General features: G+C 42.4%; 1 protein-coding gene across 2 annotated transcripts in view; it reads left to right on the top strand.

Annotated features, from left to right (window-relative positions):
* The window catches only part of KCNQ5 (potassium voltage-gated channel subfamily Q member 5), a 518,442-nt gene that overhangs the window by 485,457 nt on the left and 12,865 nt on the right, over positions 1 to 20,120 (top strand). For both annotated transcript variants that reach the window (XM_036316808.1, XM_036316807.1), the window contains one exon: positions 2,635 to 2,743. In XM_036316808.1, the coding sequence (XP_036172701.1) occupies positions 2,635 to 2,743 (109 nt within the window). The remainder of the gene's footprint in view (positions 1 to 2,634; positions 2,744 to 20,120) is intronic.

Here is a 20,120-nt window from a genome sequence, read left to right as displayed (position 1 = left end):
GGTCATCACTGAGTCAGAACCTACTGACAGAGTTAATCAGTGTACTCTTATCCAGTGGCAAACTTGTCTGGAGAGAAGTGGAATATACCCAAGAGGCAGCACGCCAGCTGAGCTCTTCCCCTGGCCCTCTCCTGACATGTTGCATGCCACTATTGAACCCTGAATGCATCTAACACTGCATAATGCAAGGGCAAGGGCTTTGAAGCCTCAAGAAACAGAATTTTAATAACATGTTCTGCAGCCCTGGTGGGTAGCTCTGTTGATTAGAGCATGATCCAGATACACCAAGGTTGTGGGTTTGATCTCTAATCAGGGCACATACAAGAATCAACCAATGAATGCATAAGTAAATGAAATAACAAATCTTTCTCTCTTTCTCTCTCTTTCTCTCTCTCTCTTTCCCTCTCTCCCTTCCCTCTTTCTCTCTCTAAAATCAATCAATAAATTTTAAAAATTAATAACATGCTCTGCAACTTATTAGCTGCACTTACCACCTTTGTGGCCTCAAGTAAGGTACTTACCTTCTCTGAGCCTGTTTTGGCATCTAAAAACTAGACATAATATCACCAACAACCTATAGAGTTCCTGGAAGAAAATTAATGCCTTCAGAAGCTTCACCTAAGTGCCTGGCATAAATTTCAGTGAGTGGCTGCTATTATCATCATCATCACTATCAGGCCAGAGGGACCATGAAGAAGAGCTGGGAAGACCCATCTCTTCCACCACCACCACCTCCACTCTCAGCACACAATAAACTGAATAAACACACAGTAAATAGTTGAATTAAATGACACATCAACTGCCTTTCATTAAGCACTGCTTCAATGAATGGGCCTCCAAAAGTCTTTCAGGACTTTTAACCCAACCTGCACAGCCCATGGCAAAGGAACTTTCATGACTTAGCACATGACCACTGGGCAGAGCAAAGGCAACAGAGAGCAGTGTTAGTCCTGTAGTGTATGTCAGCATTTAAAGAGGCTTAGCGGTATATTTGGAGGCTATATAACTCATCTCATGTATGATTTTTTATTACTTTATTACCAAAGTAATATATGTTTATTGTAGACATTTTAGAAATATAGCCAAGCAAAATAATAAAATTATGCTGAATCCCAATAGATATATAGGTTTTTTCTTTAATAGTATTTTGTGACCTAAAACCTATATGTTCATGTTGACCAAAGTCACCCCAATAAATTTAATAAATAAATAAATAATTTTGCCCTAACTGGTTTGATTCAGTGGATAGAGAGTCAGCCTGCAGACTGAAGGGTCCCATGTTCAGTTCTGGTCAAGGGCACATGCCCAGACTATGGGTTTGATCCCCAGTAGGGGGCATGTAGGAGGCAGCCAATCAATGATGCTCTCTCATCATTAATGTTTCTATCTCTTTCTCCCTCTCCCTTCCTCTCTAAAATCAATTTAAAAAATTGTTTTAAACATTTTAAGTAATAATAATATATTGTGACTTTTTTTTCAATCATTAGTCTTCAACACCATTTTTTATTTTCTATTTATTTTTTAGCAATTTTTTAAATCTTTATTGTTGAAAGTATTACATATGCCCCATTGACCCCATCCAACCTGCCCCTACCCCTCACCCCAGATCCTCAACACCCCACTGTCTGTGTCCACGAGTTATAAGTATATGCATACAACGTCTTTAGTTGATTACCTCCCATCTACCCTCCCTCTCCTGCCGTCCCTCTGAGATTCCACTCTGTTCCACGCTTCCATGTTTCTGGATCCATTCCGTTCATCAGTTTATTTTGTTAATTGGATTCCACATATTCAACATCATATTTACGGCTTCCTAATATTCTATTATATAAACCTACCAATATTTATTTCACTCATCTCCCATTCCAAAAATTGTAATTTCTTTTCGATATTTTGTTGCTGAAAATAAAGCTGCAATGATATGAGTTTCTTATTAATTGTATAAATCCTTACTAATTTGGTTTATTGTAACCCTACCCCCTTTTACAACTTTTGCTATTAACCCAACAGTTAATTTGTTTCAGAAAGAAAAAGAAAGTTAATTTGCTCAGTTTATGAGGAACTGCTTTTATTACCAACCTGAAAATCTCTTGGCATTGGTTGTGTTATCTTAAGCAAGCTCTCTCCTGGACTGCCTGTGTAGTCAGGCAGTAACTGATAAATCAGGATTCTTGGGTCTGAGGGCTTACTTGCCTGTTCAGGGTTTGGGGCTAACAGGGTCATTGTCATGGGTTTCAAGCTCTATTGATAGAGATCAATTAGTTAAGTATCCATAGATTATTTCCCTAACTCCAAACAACTGTTTTTTAAATGCTGGCTGTTAGTTTCAAAGAACTGGGCAAAGAGCAGGGGTGGGTCAACACAAATCCATCACCACTGAAGGAAAGACAGCGCATCAACATCTTCATCTTCCCTGTGGAGATCAGCTTAGGAGGGTATTCAAGTTAAATGACAGAAAATTGGTGAGGTTATAGAGAAAGGAGAAGAAATAACATTGAGAAAAACAATTGGCTGACCTTATACTTGATGTGTAAGGTTAGTCTGTGAGTTCCCCCCTATTGCTCTGTGAGACAAGTTCTGCACCATGTTTTAAATTGCTGCTGGTGGCATTTAACTGGGAATTTTCTCTTGCAGCTGACACCGCCCTTGGCACTGATGATGTATATGATGAAAAAGGATGCCAGTGTGATGTATCTGTAGAAGACCTCACCCCACCACTTAAAACTGTCATTCGAGCTATCAGGTTGGTGGAAAACGTCTGACAAAATGATTCAGAGACCTCGCTTTTATTATTTGAATTACTATGCAGCTAAATTCTTTTCCCGGCAGGTAAATCTCCTGGAATAATTGCCTTCTCTTTTCCTATTCACCCACATGCCTATTAAATTCTGAAATATTTTTTCTTAACACAAAACTCTACTGTGTTCAACATAAAGTATGCTACAAAAGGTGGGCAGGATGTGAAAAGCCATGGCATGTCAGTGAGATTACATAAGAATTGGCCTGTCCTGTGACTTGGTTGCTTTTAAAGACAGTTAGTGTATAGATGCATTTGGATTGGAATTTTGAAATTATTTTTGTGATTTGATGTTTCAATCCATGTTCTGTACCTGTGTCAAAGGGAAAAAAGCCCTCTAGGTTATTTCAAAACAGGTTGAGTTCTGAAAGTGGGAACCCTAAAGTATTCTGCAGCTGCTCGTATCCTGCTGAAATGTAACTGTTAAAAGCAGATCTTAATATGCTTCCGCAACTGATGGCAGAAAGGTAAGAAAGGACCCAACTTATTTCTGGGATCCACTCCTGACAGGAAATTCAGAATCTGGACTAAATGAACTGCCTCATGCTCAGCCTGCCCACTTTAATCCCTTTGGGAGAAGCTGTGTCCATCCAGGAATGCTTAGTGACTACACTGCAAAGAAATAGCTCTGATCTTTTTGGCTCTCTTTGGTTTCTGACCCAAAAGCCAGGGGAAAAGTTAACAATGAGCCCAATTAGCTATTCAGATACTTGGTCTAAACTCAAATCAGTATGATTGATTATCTACTTCTGTTTTGAGTTGGTCATTTAGCCTCTTATTAGACATTGCTTTACTTCATGGTTGGAAGTCACTGGAAAGCAGAAATGAATTATAACGATTTTTGGTAAATATTTTTGGGGGCAAAGAAAATCATGGTATGATGACATGTGTGCCTCAAAGAGATGCTTAAACCTGATCTGTAACGGCAGTCTGAAAAGTCCAGTGACTTCCCAATAGAATCTTCAAGCAGCAATCCTTGTGGGTGGGGGGAACAGCCTTCCTGTGTGCCCTGGATAACCCAGATTATGCCTCTTGCCTCACCATAATTGGAGTAACACTCCCTGTCTCTCGAAAAGTATCCAGGTTTGGACAATTATATGATCACCCTATCCCTTGGGAACCTAGAAGCCTTGGATAATAGTTAATCCCAGAAAACCCAAGGAAATGCAGTAAAATGATGCCTGAGGCCTTCAGTTAAAGGGATAAAAAGGATCTAGAACTGCACTGCCCAATATGGTAGCCACTGGCCACATGAGGCTATTTAAATTAATTAAAATTAAATAAAATGTATTTTGTTAAGAAAATTTAAAATTCAGTTCATTGGTAGCATTACCTATATTTAGGTGGCAAGTGGCCACTATATTGGGCAGAGAAGATATAGTACATTTCCATCATAGCAGAAAGTTCCATTGGACATTGCTGATCTAGAAGTCACCATGAAATTCTTTACATTCATTCGTCATATCTATCAAAGACCTTAGAGCAGCAATTGTCAACCAGTGTACCACAAGAATTTCTAAAACATGCAATACCTGATTATTCAGAGACACTGACCTCTTTTCCCTTAGGTTGTCAAATTTTTAAAAAATGACAACAGCCCCCCTAGCTGGTTTGGCTCAGTGGATAGAGTGTCAGCTTGCAGCCTCAAGGGTCCCAGGTTCAAATTCCGGTCAAGGGTCCATACCAGTGTTGCAGGTTGGATCCCCAGTGGGGGCATGCAGGAGGCAGTCAGTCAATGATTCTCTCTCATCATTGATGTTTCTATCTCTCTCTCCCCTCTCCCTTCCTCTCTGAAATCAATAAAAAATATATTTTTTAAAGAAAATGACAACAGCCAACACAATAGCCATCCAGTGTGAATGCCCTGTCTTGAACCACAAATACATAGGTTATATAATAGAGTTGCATCTTATTGGTCATATCACATAATAAGGATACAGCTGATTGGTTAATTCTTGGTACCAGAAATCCTGATATACAAGCATGGGCTTCTGATTTTTTTTTTTACAAAGTCACTTTGGAGCAAAAAGGGTAAGTAATTACTACTATTATTACTTTTTTGTAATTCCATCAAAATTATACTTTTTTTGTCAGATCAGCAAAACATATGTTTTGGTGTGCCACAGAATTTTAGTAATTAGCTTGTGTGCCCTGAGATGAAAAAGGTTGAAAATCGCTGCCCTAAAGCAAAGGTAGGGCAATTCATAACAGATGAGTCTTATTTCCAGCAAGTATAGTAAAATCTTATCTAATGGGAGCAGATTAGGTTTCCTAAAAGTCATACTTAATACAGTTTGTGTCATTTCCCAAGACCTGCAGAAACTTTCTACGTTTGCCTCACAAATTATAAAAAGAATCGTGAGCAGCAAGAAAGAAAATGAAATAGGTTTGTTCTGCCAGCTAAGCAGTTTAGCAGCAGTTTAGGATTAATTCCTTATACCTTCCTCTAGAAACTTGACTGATTTTTGTAAAGTCCTTTGCAGAATTCCCTTCTTTTATTCCCTTCTTTTCAGAATTCTTTCTTGATTTTTATTTTTAACAGAACTTCATCACTTACATGTGGATTTTGGAAGCTTTCTGGTTGCTGCTTCATGACACTTGAGGGGGAATGTTTTTCTCCCCCATATCTGATTCTGATTAGTGCTTTTTGTTTTATTATGTTTTTATTAAACATTTTATTTTAGCAGCTTTGAAATACACATTATTTTTCCACAGTTATAAGTTGGTTATTTTACAATTTGATTTTATTTAAGTAAAACTGAATTAGTCACTTTAACAAACTCATCTTTTTTTATTTTATATTGTTGACACTATTGCAGAGAGTGTGGTGTTTTTCTCACTTCTAAGTTCCATTTAAAATTATTGGATTCTGCCGTAGCTGGTTTGGCGCAGGTTTGACTCCAATCAAGGGCACATGCCAGGTTGCAGGCTTGATCCCCAGTAGGGGGCGTGCAGGAGGCAGCTGATCAATGATTTCCTCTCATCGTTCATCTCTAAAATAGCGGCTTTGTTTTGGCATTCTCCTTGTTATTTTTGGTTGTTTGATTATTGACTGTAACTACTTGAACATGACTTTGTCTTCCAGTAGCTTTTACAATAACAATAGTTTTTCTTAAAGTCAAATTAAAATTAAAATGTGTAACAGGAAATATGTATTCCACTGCAAGGATGACAGCAGGGAAAATAATCTCATTACCTTCCCAAAGAACAAAGTAGGAACTCTTTAAAAATATTTACTAGCCCTAGCCGATTTGGCTCAGTGGAGAGAGCGTTGGCCTGTGGACTGAAGAGCCAGGTTCAATTCCACTCAAGGGCACATGCCCAGGTTGTGGGCTCCCCGGTGGGGGGTGTACAGGAGGCAACCAATCAATGATTCTCATCATTGATGTTTCTATCTCTGTCTCCCTCTCCCTCCCTCTCTGAAATCAATAAAAATATATTTTAAAAAAATATTTATTAAGCATCTTCCATTATCTAGGTGTGTTTTTTTTAAGATTTTTGTTGTTAGAGAGGAGGGCAGAGGGAGAGAAAAACATTGATGTGAGAGTGAGCCATCGATTGGCTGCCTCCTGCAGGCCCCCTACCAGGGACTGAGCCCACAACAGTGGGCTAAATGGAAATCGAACCAGCAACCTTTTGTTGCACGGACGACACCCAACTGAGCCACACCAGCCAGGGCATATTTTTCAGAGTAAAGATTCTCAGGTAATGAAATGATTAAGACCACTCTCAACTTGTCTGGATTCTATTACCCGAATGCATTTTGAGGCATTTTTCAAAGAATGACATCATGTTTTATAGTACTGAGCAATGTAGACATTTCCAAAATGTGTATTAAAAGACAAAAGAATACTGAGTTTTACATAGTTTCTCAAGATTACCACAGATTATTCTCAGAATATTAGTTAGTGGGAATGCACAAAGTTACTGGAAATGTGTTTTCAAACTCATTTCTGGGAGTGAAGACTGTACTTATTTTTAAGAAAACTTTTATAGCTTGCTGATGGCCTCATTCAAACAATGTTAAGTGTCTTTTTTCCACTCAAATTAATTTATAAATAGAAAGATGAAATTAGCAGGGAAGTAAACAGATTGACAAGCCAATTGATAAACTCTTGAACACCCTACACACTCACTGTTCACTGTGTCGTGGATATTTACTTGTTAGGGTTGCCATAACAAAATACCACGGAGTGTGTGGCTTAACCAGCAGGAGCTTATGTTCCCACAGTTCTGGAGGCTCAAAGTCCAAGATCCAGGGGGGTCAGCGGGGTTGCTTTCTTCTGAGGCCTCTCTTTTTGGCATCCAGATGGCTGTCTTCGCACAGTGTCCTCACACGGTCTTCCCTTCATGCACCCACTTATCTGTGCCCAAATTTCCCCCTTCTTATAATAACACAGTCCGATTGGACTAGGGCCGACCCTAACAATTTCATTTTAACTTAATCTTCTCTTTAAAGCTCCTATCTCCAAATATAGGCACATTCTAAGGTACTGAGGGTTAGGGATTTAACATACAAATTTGGGGGAGCTGGGAGTACACAATTCAGTCCATAACTCGTGGCAAGACCCCTGTTTTTGTATCACTGAAAAATATTTTCTCAGGCACAATATCAAACTTTTCAGGTTAAAAATAAGCTCATTTATTACCTGGATATGTTCCTTCACAATATTAAACATCTGGCTATTTGGGACTATCTGAATGGGTTGACTGATTTACCTTTCAAGTGTGCACTTGGCATTGTGTAAATATTACCTAAGTGTGAATCTTGGGCAAAATTCCACACAAAAATTAACATGTGTGTTTGAGTACATTTTAAGTCATGTCCAATACAATGTTATATTTGTAGAAGGGTCGCAGAATATTTTTTAAATGCAAAAGAAATTTTTGTATTTGTTTTCCTGTGCCAAACTGGCTAGATAAATTCTCAGATATGCACACCAAGGCAACATACAAGCATGTGTCAAGGATTAGGCAACTGGAGAAAGAGCTTTGTCTGTTAAAACATTGCAATGCAAAGCTTACCTAGTATCAAAGCTTACCAATGCTTCTTACTAGTATTTTTTTTATAGAATTACTACATGTCAGATCAAAACTACACTTAAGATCATCAAGAACAATTGTTCTGCCCTAGTGAGTTTGGCTCTGCAGGTAGAGCATCGGCCTGTGGACTGAAGGGCCCCGGGTTCAATTCCAGTCAAGGGCACTTGCCCCGGTTGCAGGCTCGATCCCCAGTGGGGGGCATGCAGGAGGCCGCCAATCAATGATTCTCTCCCATCATTGATGCTTCTATCTCTCTCTCCCTCTCCCTTCCTCTCTGATATCAATAAAAATATCTTTTTTTTAAAAAAGAACAATTGTTCTCTCCTCCATTTATTTTATTTTGTGTGTTGTTGTTTTTTTATATAATTTTATTGATTTCAGAGAGAGCGGAAGAGAGATAGAAATCAATGATGAGAGAGATTCATTAACCTGCTGCCTCCTGCACACACACACCCACTGCAAATTGAGCCTGCAACCACGCATGTGCCCTGACTGGGAATCAAACTATGACCTCCTGGTTCATGGGTCAATACTCAACCACTTAGCCACACTGGCCACGCTGTGTGTGTGTGTGTGTGTGTGTGTGTGTGTGTGTGTGTGTGTGAGAGAGAGATTTCTTTTTCAGGTTTTATATCTTTGGGGGAAAATACCCAGGAGTTATTTGTGGGTTGTATGAAAAGTATATGTTTAATATTTTAAGAAACTGCCAGAGTGGCCCTACGGTTTTATATTCCCACCCAAAATGTATCTGTTATCTAGTATCTCTGCATCCTTGTCAATACTTGGTATTATTAGATTTTCATTTTAATCATTCTAACAAGTCTGTTGTGGTATGTTATGATTTAATTTGCTTTTTTTGAGTTTTGAAATATGTTTTTATTTTATGAATGAAGAGTCATAGTCTGATTAAAAACCTAAGAGGCATTTTTCCAAGATACAAACAAAAAGAAGTAAAGAGACACCATACAGGAAGAGTACCTGGATGCTCAGAGATTACCTGCAATTTCTTCCTAAAACACTATTAAAATTTTGGGGCAATGTACCTCTACAGACATTTTTTTTAAATGCCACAGAAATGGAAGCAGTAAAAGTTAGACAATTTCCTGACTGTTGCTTCAGGGTTACTATTGCACCTTTGCCTTCCATATTTTATTTATTTATTTATTTTTATTGTTGAACGTATTACAGATGTCTCCTTTTATCCCCCCATTGACCCCTCCCTCCTCCCTCCTGCCCCCTCCCCAGGCCTTCTCCACACTATTGTCTATGTCCATGGGTTATGCATATATGCATATAAGTTCTTTGGTTAATTGTCCAGTTGTTTTAGACAACCATGTTGTCTGCCAGTCATCAAGAAATGAATCAGATTAATGTACAACCTGTTCTTCCTGTAAAGATAACCAAAGCAACCCAATGGAGATTGCTCATTCTTCTGCAGAGAAATCACAGAACAGCCGTTGACTCTATCTTGTTCTCCTAGTATCTCTATGCAGTCATCACCATGCCAGCCACATTTCACTTGTATGCAACCTTTTATTTCTCGGACTGAACCATCCTTCTCAAGAATCAAGGGAATAAATAAGGCCTTGAGTGACAACTCAAAGAATTCTGTAGTTAAAGCTACAGCCCGACTTTACCCTGGCACCAGAGCTGCCCAGGAGAGGTAGTCCAAGGACACAGTGGCCTCTGTGCAGCCCTGGGTGTCCCAGGTCATTTCTCTGTGCTTTGCTTTCTTGTTGGTGAAGTGAAGATGGTGATAGTATTGACCTCATAGGGTTGTGGTGAGGATTAAATGAATTAACATTTGCAGAGCACTTAGGACGGTGCTGGGCACATGGTAAGCACTACGTAAATGCTACGTATTACAACCAGGTGTCTAGGGCCTAGGCTTCTTAGTGCCTCCACTGCCCATCCTCCACTCGCGCCAGACTCTCTCCTTTCTGAGGTCTATGAGCATCACGTGAGAGGAGCACTTCTTTCCTTCTTCTGAAGGGGTGCTCCCAACTTCCAACCATTTACTGATAAGCTGGCCTGCACCCACTTCCCCCCAAAGCAGTGGCTCTTAGCCCTTGGAGTTACCTCCTCACTACCTGCGCTGAGGAATCACTCAGAGTAATGTCCCTCAAGGTGAGAAGAGCAATGTTTTTCACCCAACTGTGAAGCGATGTTCCAAGAAGATCTCTCCTCTGGGTGAGTTTGCTGCTCCTGCAGGAACCATCCCAAGAAGTAAGAGGACAGTGAGAGGTAGAAGTTACCTGTCCTCTCCCTACCCACACAGAAGCCTGCCTACAACTTGTTAAAGTTTCTCCCAGGGGTTCAATTTATGCACTCAAAAATATATATAAATGTGTTGAGCTTCTACTCTACACCAGGCAGCGGGGTAAACATTAACAAGAAAGATGGATCCCTGTTTAGTGTCATGAAGGACAGCTAGAAAAGTAGAGTCAATTAGGGTACAGAGCAACAATTCACTGAAATCATAGACGTCCAAGATATTCGGGCAAACATAATGTGGGCACTTACATGGGAGGTGGCATTCAGGAAGGCTTCCTGGAAGAAGGGGTATCCAAGCAGAGATCTGGTAGATGTGTAGGCTCTAGGCAGGTTATTGAAGGAGTGTGCATTTAGGCAGAGGGAACTGCAGTGGTCAAAAGCCAGAGGTGAATGTGGCATTAGAAAGCATGTGAGCTGGTGGAGGATGAAGGATATAGGAAGGAGAGGGTAGACTGAAAAGAGGAACAGAAACCATTATAACAAGCAGGAAGGCGTGAGGACTATTCAGTACAGAAATAAATTGGTCAGACTGGTGCTTTATTCTAACACCTGGAAAGATGACTCATTGTAGTGTGAAGAACAGATTGGACCTTCCGGGGGCCTGAGCCAGGCAGTCAGGGTGAAGAGTAGCGAAGGATGGATTTCAGAGCTCCTCAGCTGTAAACAATAATAGGGCTTGAACATTTACCGGTTGAGAGGACAGAGGGAAAGATCAGGAGGAATCGAGGGTGATACTTCTAGGTGCCTGGTCAGACAGAGGCCTGCTTGGGGGAGATAGTGCATTGTTGCAAGCATTGAGTTTGGGGCGTCCAGTGGGGCCCAGCAGGCAGGTGGATTCCTCGATCTGAGGCCCAGAAGACAAACTTGGTAGACGTCAGCACAGAAATAGGTAAGTTACAGAAGAATCACCCCAGGGAGACTGTGGGAGTCAAGAGGGAAGACGGTCAACACAGAATCCAAGGCTCACAAGCATGAGAGGAGCGGCAAAAGGAAGAAGCCTCTGATGGAGCCAGACTCGAAGCAGCCAGACAGATGGGCACGAAGAGAGCATGTGGAAGAGGCGTGTTCCGATCAGGAGGCACTCCATGGCCGACTGTAAATGCTGCCAAGAGGTCAAGGAGATAAAGACTGGCGAGGTCCTTCAAAAGTGACCACAAGGAGGCCCCCAGTGGCTTTGGAGAAAAATTCAATGCAAGCAAAAAGGCTTAAAGCCAGAGTGTAATTTCTAACATTATCTACCAGAATCTTTCACTCTAACAGAAACATAGATGAGGTGTCAAGAATTTCTTCCTAACTAGCAAAGCTCATCAGCTCTTCTAAAACGGCTCCGATCTGATCAGCGGAGAGAAGAACCACTGCTGACACGCCGGCGTGTTGGAGGAGGGTTATGCAAATCCGTCCTCGCTGTACCCCTCGGTGAGGTGATGAGGTTGCCCAGTTTCCTTGCCCTGGTGTTCTTCCTATTCGGAAAGGCATGGACCGGCCAGTCTCTTGACCATGCCCTGACAGGTATTCTCAACCCTGAATTCTTCTCAAATCACACTTCATACATCTGACACGAATAGAGAAGGGAGGCACATGTTTGACATTGCGGGTTGTTATTAAAACTACAAGCTGTTTCATCATCACCAGTTCTTCATTGTGCCGATGGCATCGCTGCTGTTCAGCAGAGGTGAGGAGCCTGTAAGTCACTAGGAAGGCATTCATGACAACCACGTCTGCGACATGTTACAGGAAAGGATGCTGCTGGGAGAACGTTTTATGGATCATTTAGCACATATTTTTTAAATTAGCTAATATACTCCCTGGACTAATCTTTTTTTGTGTGTTTCTAATTTGAAGCTAATTGTGGCCACACTTAGCTCTGAGGCCACATTAAACTAGTGTTTTCACTGAAGATGTACTTTGCAGCATCTAATTTTTAACCATTTATTTGGTTATAATTTAAACTGAATCTCCTATTCATTGCCGTGACTGAACGTATTCAAGAGCAATCAGCATGTATAAGCACTTTATCTATTTATTTATTACTAGAATTTCATATTCCTAGGAAAACAAAATCCCCGAGTTTAGTTACTGTATCCGTGTTCACAAAATCCTAGGAGGGACGTTCACCATTGCAGAGTTGCTTGGATCCAGAAGTTCTCGCTTGGGTTTTACTACCCTTAAACTCTTTGGGGGAAAACCCAACAACAACAAAAAGTTTTTTAATTTAAAAAGAAAAGTTAACCCAACAAAAGGCACAGGAGAGGCTACTGGATTCTGAATATAAAACACAATAATAACGAGCACTAGCAGAACAGCCCTACTCCCCGTGGTGGCAAGTGTGGCCACAGAACTTTCCTGATCCCTGGGTCAGCCAAACGAGATACCGGCTTGCTCCTGCAGTAAGAACATCTGTTAGACCGTATATGGATGAAACTCAATTACTTGTCTACCACGGGCTGAAAGCAAGAAAATGAGACAGGTCAGTACACCCAGACCCTCCTGGCTGGGAGCCCAATCTGAGATAAAAGGAAGGTGAAGCAATACTGGATTTGTAATTCTATAACTAGTTTTGAAGGGTTTTCGGAATCTAAATACTATCCATGTGACCCTTGGACAACTAGGGCATTAGGGACACTGACACCACCACCACCACCACCCCATAGTCCAAAACCCGCATATAGGTTTTGACTCCCAAAAACTTTAACTACTAATAGCCTGCTGCAGACCAGAAGCCTTCCCGATAACATATACTGTCAATCAATACATATTTTGTATACGTATTGTATACTGTATTATAATAAAGTAAACTAGAGAAAGGAAAATCTTACTAAGAAAATCATAAGAACCCTGGCTGGTGTGGCTCAGTCGGTTGAGCATCATCCCATGCGCCAAGAGCTCACTGGTTTGATTCTGGTCAGAGCACATGCCTGGGTTGTGGGCTCGATCCCCAGTAGGGAGTGTGCAAGAGCCAGTCGATCAATGTTTTTCTCTCTCCCTCTTCCTTTAATACTGATCCAAATTATCAAGTTCCATAGTCCTATTTATCTGCTGAGTTTGCCCATGATCAACACCATCCCACAACCAATCTCTAACAGGCAAGAGAGGGCTCCTTTGGGAAAGATTAGGTGACCAAAGGCTCTGAGCCACCTCAAGACTGAGCCCTGAGACCCTTGCTTTTAAGGGCTACTTCCCTAAGTGACGCCATAGATGCTATGTTTCTCACAGAGAGTCAGAAATCAAGGGATAGAGTTTTCCAAACTGGAAAAGAGAGCGATATGGAATGCATGTCAGCAGAGTGAGTCAACCCAACTAGCCAACAAAGAGTAAGAAGAGGGGTCGACAGGAGAGCCACACCAAAAACGTAAGCTCTGGGTCCTAGCCGGTTTGGCTCAGTGGATAGAGTGTTGGCCTTCGAACCAAAGGATCCTAGAGTTGATTCTGGTCAAGGGCATGTACCTCAGTTGCAAGCCAGTCAATGTTTCTCTCTCTGTCTCTCCCCCTCCCTCCTACTCTCTCTATTTCTCATGTCTGCAGCCTGGAGAAATTTGGTAATATACCGAGGAGATGTGGGTGCAGAATGAGTAAAGGACTGTGCTCTCCTCCGGCAAGCATTTCCTATCACCTCTATGGACCTGGGGTAAACCCTCCTGGTCCACACTCCCCAGCAAGCTACTGAAATGGACGGTGGCTTCCCACCACCTTCCATTCAAAGGTGAATTCGGACTGTCTGCCTGCTTGTCTGTCTGCCCGCTAGACTGGAGGTGCTCAACCAGCAGGGTTTAGTTCTTCATCGATGTGTCGCTGACATCGAGCACAGAGCGCAGCTCACAGTAGGCATTCAATAAATGTCTGATGAGTGAATGAATGAATAAATTCTTGGCATCACTTTTTTGGCATCACTTTGGGGAGCAGCCGCACTGAACTCATCTAAAGAGCTCCAAACTCTGACCTATCGGGCTCTAGCATCCTATCAGGGCTCCTGTGCAGTGACTGCTGCTTTCCACCAGGGCTGCAGCGGGAAGAAGCTGCAGGCCAAGTGATGCTGGGGGCCTCTTCAACTCTGCGGAGTCACTGCTCCTCAGCGCCTAGAACAGTGCCCAGCACAATACAGAAGGTGCCGAGTGATTATCTGTTGAATGAAGGAGTGAATGGTCCACCCCCTTCCCTCCAAAGGTAGTTGTTTAAAAAACTAATTGAACTTCTTGCATGAAAACCTCAGGCCTGATGTAGGGGAGGGGGTTAGGAAGCACTTGGGCTATGATTGGAAGCAGGACACCAAGACACACTGACACTCTGCCTCAAGGGTGTGATTTGTGTGACTTGTATGCAAAACCCACATCACTTCTTTGCATGGAAGCAGGGAGTATGCATATGGTTCTGCCCTCTCCATCCAATCCCACATCCGTGTCAGTAGTTCTCAACCTGAACTGCACGTTAGAATCACCTGAAGAGTCTTATACCCTCTCTGGACCACACCTGGGTTAATTAAAACAGAATTCCTAGAGATGAAACCCAGGTGGTGGCATTGTTAGAGCTCCCTGGCTGAGTCCAGTGAGCAGCCAAGCTTGGGAAGGACGGCTGTCTTTACAGTCAATCAATCTGCCTCTTCAGTTCACGGTCGGCTGGGCCCTCTCCACACTGCACGTGGTTTGGCTGCCGTCCGGGCCCTTCCATCTGTTTGGTGGCAGCAACAGTCACTGCCGCCTCTGTTTTCTAATCATTCTTATCTCTGCATATCCACATGCAATATTTTGCCCAGACTTAGAGGGCTGGAACAAGACTTTTGCAAGATTTTATAACTCATGGCAGCACAGCAAATGCACCTACATTCCCTTATAAGTGCACATGTGTTTGTGTGTGTATGTATGTATGGATGGATAGATAGATAGATAGATAGATAGATGATAGATAGATAGATAGATAGATAGATAGATAGATAGATAGATGATAGATAGATGATAGGTGGATATAAGCTACCCAGAGTTTCACTTTGCTTTAGTTTTTTCTTCGTGCTCAGAAAACTGTGAGCAGGCTTCCTTCAGTTTCAAGAGCAGGTGCCAGTTTAGATTTGTGATGAATCTTTGTCTCCCTCTAGTGGTAGTACTGGGGCATATCAGCTTTGTGCGCAACAGGTTTTCTTCTCTTAGGTTCCTACCATCTTAGTTCCCAACAGCATCAGAGGAGACTGGCTTTAGGGCCTTTTGCTCTTTGCTGCTGTATCAGCTCCAGTGGTGCAATTTACCCTCATTAGGAGAAAAAGACAATGAGAGTGCAAGTCACTCCTCAGCCTTCTGTTGGTCCTCCAAAGGACCTTCTAACACCTGTAAGAACAGGCCATTCACTTAGCAAAATTTTATTGAGCACCTATTATATACCAGGCACATATGAGTAAAAAGAACTATTTCATATCTAAGTATCTTTTCTGTTGTTATTTTATGTTAAAATATTAAGATCTTAATATTAAAACAATAGTAGAGCAATATGTTTAACCCCAAGCAAGTTACTTAACTTCTCTGTGCTTAGTTTCATTATCTGCAAAATGGAGATGACAATAGTACCCTTCTCATAGGGTTATACTATAAAATACCACCTGACATCATGAGAGTATTATGAATTTCCCCCTTAGATCCCCCCACTACCCTCTTCCACCTGGTTTCCACCCCATCCCAGGCCTTCACCACTATTTTGTCTGTGTCCAGAGGTAATGCATATAAGATCTTGGGTTAATCTCTTCCTGCCCCCTTGCCCCACTTCCCTCTGAGATTCGTCAGTCTGTTCCATGTCCATGCCTCTGGTTCTATTTTATTCATCAGTTTATTTTGTTCATTAGATTCCTTGTTTGTTTATTTTGATTTTTAGATTCTGTTGTTAATAGAATGTATTTATTGCCATTTATTTTTCATATTTGTTATCTTCTCTTCCTCCTCTTCCACTTCCTGCTCTTCCTCTTCTTCCTCCTCCCTTTTCTTCTTCTTCCCCTTCCTCTCCCTCTTCTTTTTTTTTTTAATATATTTTATTGATTTTTTACAGAGAGGAAGGGAGAGGGATAGAGAGTCAGAAACATCGATGAGAGAGAAACATCGATCAGCCGCCTCCCGCACATCTCCCACTGGGGATGTGCCCGCAACCAAGGTACATGCCCTTGACTGGAATTGAACCTGGGACCTTTCAGTCCGCAGGCCGACGCTCTAGCCACTGAGCCAAACCAGTCAGGGCTCCTCTCCCTCTTCTTAAAGAATTCCCTTCAACATTTCATGTAATGCTGGTTTAGTGGTAATGAGCTCCTTTAGCTTTTTCTTTGTCATTATTCTAATCTTAATCATTAAATGTATTCTAAAAGTCCCAATTTTACTCTAGAATGATTTGCTCAAACATTCCTTTCTGTGAAGCAATGCATAGATTATATTAAACTTAATAAGCATGTAGAGACCACCAAGTCCTTCTGCCTCTTTTTCCCAGGCCAGTTCACAATGTTTCATTTATTCCCAGTCTCAAGGCACTTCCTCATGGCTCTTCTTATCTAGACCAGGAGTCAGCAAACTAGAGGGGGGCCAAAGCCAACTCAATCCTTATTTTTTGTAAATAAAGTTTTATTGGAACATATCTACACTCATTTGTGTATGTGTGCTCTATGGTTGCTCCCATGTTACAATGCAGAGTAGAGTGATTTCAACAGAGACCATATGACCGAAAAAGCATAAAATGGGTACTGTCTGGCCCTTTGTCTAGACTACAAGTTGCTCTGGTTTTATGGATCTCGACTGTGTTTAGAGAGTCGAGATCCATAACACTCAGGCTAGCCTGTGCAAGAACCAAGATGTCAACCTAGGACACCCCCAGCCCCCAGCTCTCCTTTCTCCCCCTCACTCTGTAGTAAAAAAATCCTTAGTATCTGAACTGCATGGTCTTGAAGAGAAAAAAATTCAGGAAATTGAAAAGCCTTTCAAATTCATAGTCTGACAGCTACTTTTGGACTTTTTCTTCAGTTTCAGCACCCTCAGATATTTGCTGGAATTGAGAACTATTGGACGCTGGGCTTCGTTTCTTCCTGCCAATAACCAGAAAATGGGCTACTCACTTCTTCTGTCTGTAAAGGTTCATTGTGCCCTTGTAGCTAGAAGCTGAGAAATAATTGTCAAGCAAAACCGACTTCCACAGTGAAACTGAGGGGTATATCGACATCTGGGGCATAGTAAGCAGAGGGCCCCTAGAATTTGTGGTAAAATGGAAAACACTACAATTTGGGGGCATGGGGAACCCATGTTAGCCATGGCCTTGATCCTGGAGAGGACCTGTGAGAGATGAAGGTGGCCAAGCTGAAGGGCAGAGTGCGTGCCAAGCAAGAGGTCCCCTTTGGGAACACGGAGATGGAGTTGGGTTGAATAGAGTAACATGGACTCAGACTCACCTGCATGAGTGTGTCAGAGAGAACAGGCAACAGCAGGTCAGACCAGTAGAAAGCCTAGACATTTTCCTTAGCCTTTACCAGGTTGCCTGCCAGGATCCACCCTGTGATGATAGCTTGGTGGAGTGGTAAAAACACAGGCCACGGCATCAGCAATAACCTGCCTCTGACTAGTTGTGTGACCGTGGACAGGTAACTCAACCTCTTGAGCTTTCACTTGACCCAAATACAAAGGTGGGGAACTCTTAGAGGTTTAACTGTAGCACCAGCCATCCAGCGAGGGCCTCACTGTTAGAGCCCTCTGGAAGTTACTCCGACGTGGGCAAGATCTGTGTCTTGCTCATCTTCATCTCCCTGCTGTCCAGCTGTGTGTCCAGTATATGGGAACTGGGTGCTCAGGTCAAGGTCATTGATGCCAGAGACAGGAGCAGTTTTAGACATCCCAGTGATGACCAGAGACATGAGGAGTGCTGCAGGGACCCAGCATAACAAGACATTCAGAGATGCTTTCTCGGGCTTAGCTTAGTCTCTCAAGTTTTCCACTCTGGTTTTAACCATGAAAATCATGTCCAGTCTCAGGAGACGTGAGGGGGGAGCGGGGGTGGTTGGATGGAGGGAGGGAGGCTGAGGGAATTGAATGATAGGCACATCTCAAATCACCTGGCCCTGATGACATGGAGTCTTCACTCAAGAAGTACCGTCATACTCTGGCTAAAATGGTCAGGAACCTTTTGTGCTGCACACTCACTCCCTCTTGAGTGACATGATTTTTGGAAGCACTTAGAGTAGTCTCTTGGGAACAAAAAGAACTACGTTTTACTGTTTTTAGACTTCCACTGCATGTTTTCATCTTTTTCTTTTTCTTTTTTATCCTCACCCTAGGATATTTTTTTCTACTGATCTTTAGTGAGAGTGAGGAAGGGAGGGAGGGAAGGAGGGAGAAGGAGAGAGAGAGAGAGAGAGAGAGAGAGAGAGAGAGAGAGAGAGAGAGAGAGAGAGAGAGAGAGAAACATTGATGTGAGAGAGACACATCAACTGGTTGCCTCCCAAGTGCACTGCCTGGGACCAGGGGTGGGTGGGGTGGAGGGTCAAACCTGCAGCCCAGGTATGTGCCCTCCACCTGGAATTGAACTCGAGACCCTTAGGTCCACAGGCCTATGCTCTAACCACCAAGCAAAACCAGCCAGGGCTCATCTCTGTTTCTTGATGGTCTTATGATACTAAAAATTCATTCAACCAACATATTAGTGTCCCATCAAACTATTCCTCTTCCTCACCCTGGACAGTTTCATTTTGCTATTAGCTCTCTCTCTATATTTGGTACTTACTGAATTATAGTATGATTTATTCCTTGACTTTTAATGTTATTCTGTTTCTTTTTACTTCCTCATAATGACAGTTTATTGTTGTGACTTAATGGCTTTGTGAAATGCTTTTATATTAGCTATCTAATGGAAAAGAATATTATATTTTTATGATTTTTCAGAAGCAGTTCTATTTAAATAACTTTTCTAAACCAGGCAAGGTCCTGACTATTGATGAATGAATGAACATTTCTTTTACTTTAGGAAGTACTTTGGTATTCATGAAATAGAGGCAAAGGCTTATACTGTTTCTGAAAAGTGCCTGAAGACCTCAGATCTATTCTAAGGCAGCCTTTTCAGAAGATCTCTATAAGCGTGTGCCTTGCCACAGAACACAAACAGCTTTGAAAAACTAGAGGGCAGCTAATCCTCAATCATTTCTTCAGCAAGCACGTATTGCATCTCTAATACTGGCCTGAGATTGTGAGGTGCTAGGGTAAAACCCAGCCTCTGATATCACTGCATCCAGGGGGTGAGGTCCAATGCCAGCCTCTGATATCACTGCATCCAGGGGGTGAGGTCCAATGCCAGCCTCTGATATCACTGCATCCAGGGGGTGAGGTCCAATGCCAGCCTCTGATATCACTGCATCCAGGGGGTGAGGTCCAATGCCAGCCTCTGATATCACTGCATCCAGGGGGTGAGGTCCAATGCCAGCCTCTGATATCACTGCATCCAGGGGGTGAGGTCCAATGCCACAGATTCCGCTCCCTGAGAGCACATTTGAGAGCACAGAGCAAGACCATTACCCCCTGCCCTAACCGGTTTGGCTCAGTGGATAGAGCGTCGGCCTGCAGACTGAAGGGTCCCAGGTTCAATTCCGGTCAAGGGCATGTAACTTGGTTGTGGGCACATCCCCAGTGGGGGGTGTGCAGGAGGCAGCTGGTCGATGTTTCTCTCTCATCGATGTTTCTAACTCTCTATCCCTCTCCCTTCCTCTCTGTGAAAAATCAATAAAACATATTAAAAAAAAAAGACCATCTACCCCCCGTGGGGCCATCAAGGGAGATTGCCTAGAGAAGTCAATGCCTGAAATGAACCTGGAACAGTTAGCGTTTTAGGTAGAGTGCCAAGACAGAATGCTGAGAAATGAGCGCTTTGAGGACAAGAAATTCCAGAGGGCTGGACTGCACCTTTGTGCAGAGGAATGATTAGAGATGAGCATCTGGAAAGGCAAGAGCTCTCTCCGCCCATTACTCTCTTCCCTCTCAAGTTGCCCACTGAGCCTCATTGAAAAGCTTCTAGGCAA

The sequence above is a fragment of the Myotis myotis genome, unplaced genomic scaffold (assembly GCF_014108235.1).
Source record: "Myotis myotis isolate mMyoMyo1 unplaced genomic scaffold, mMyoMyo1.p scaffold_m19_p_7, whole genome shotgun sequence".
Taxonomy (NCBI): Eukaryota; Metazoa; Chordata; class Mammalia; order Chiroptera; family Vespertilionidae; genus Myotis; species Myotis myotis.
Note: the sequence above shows the minus strand (reverse complement) of the source record. Positions and strands in the feature narration are given on the sequence as shown.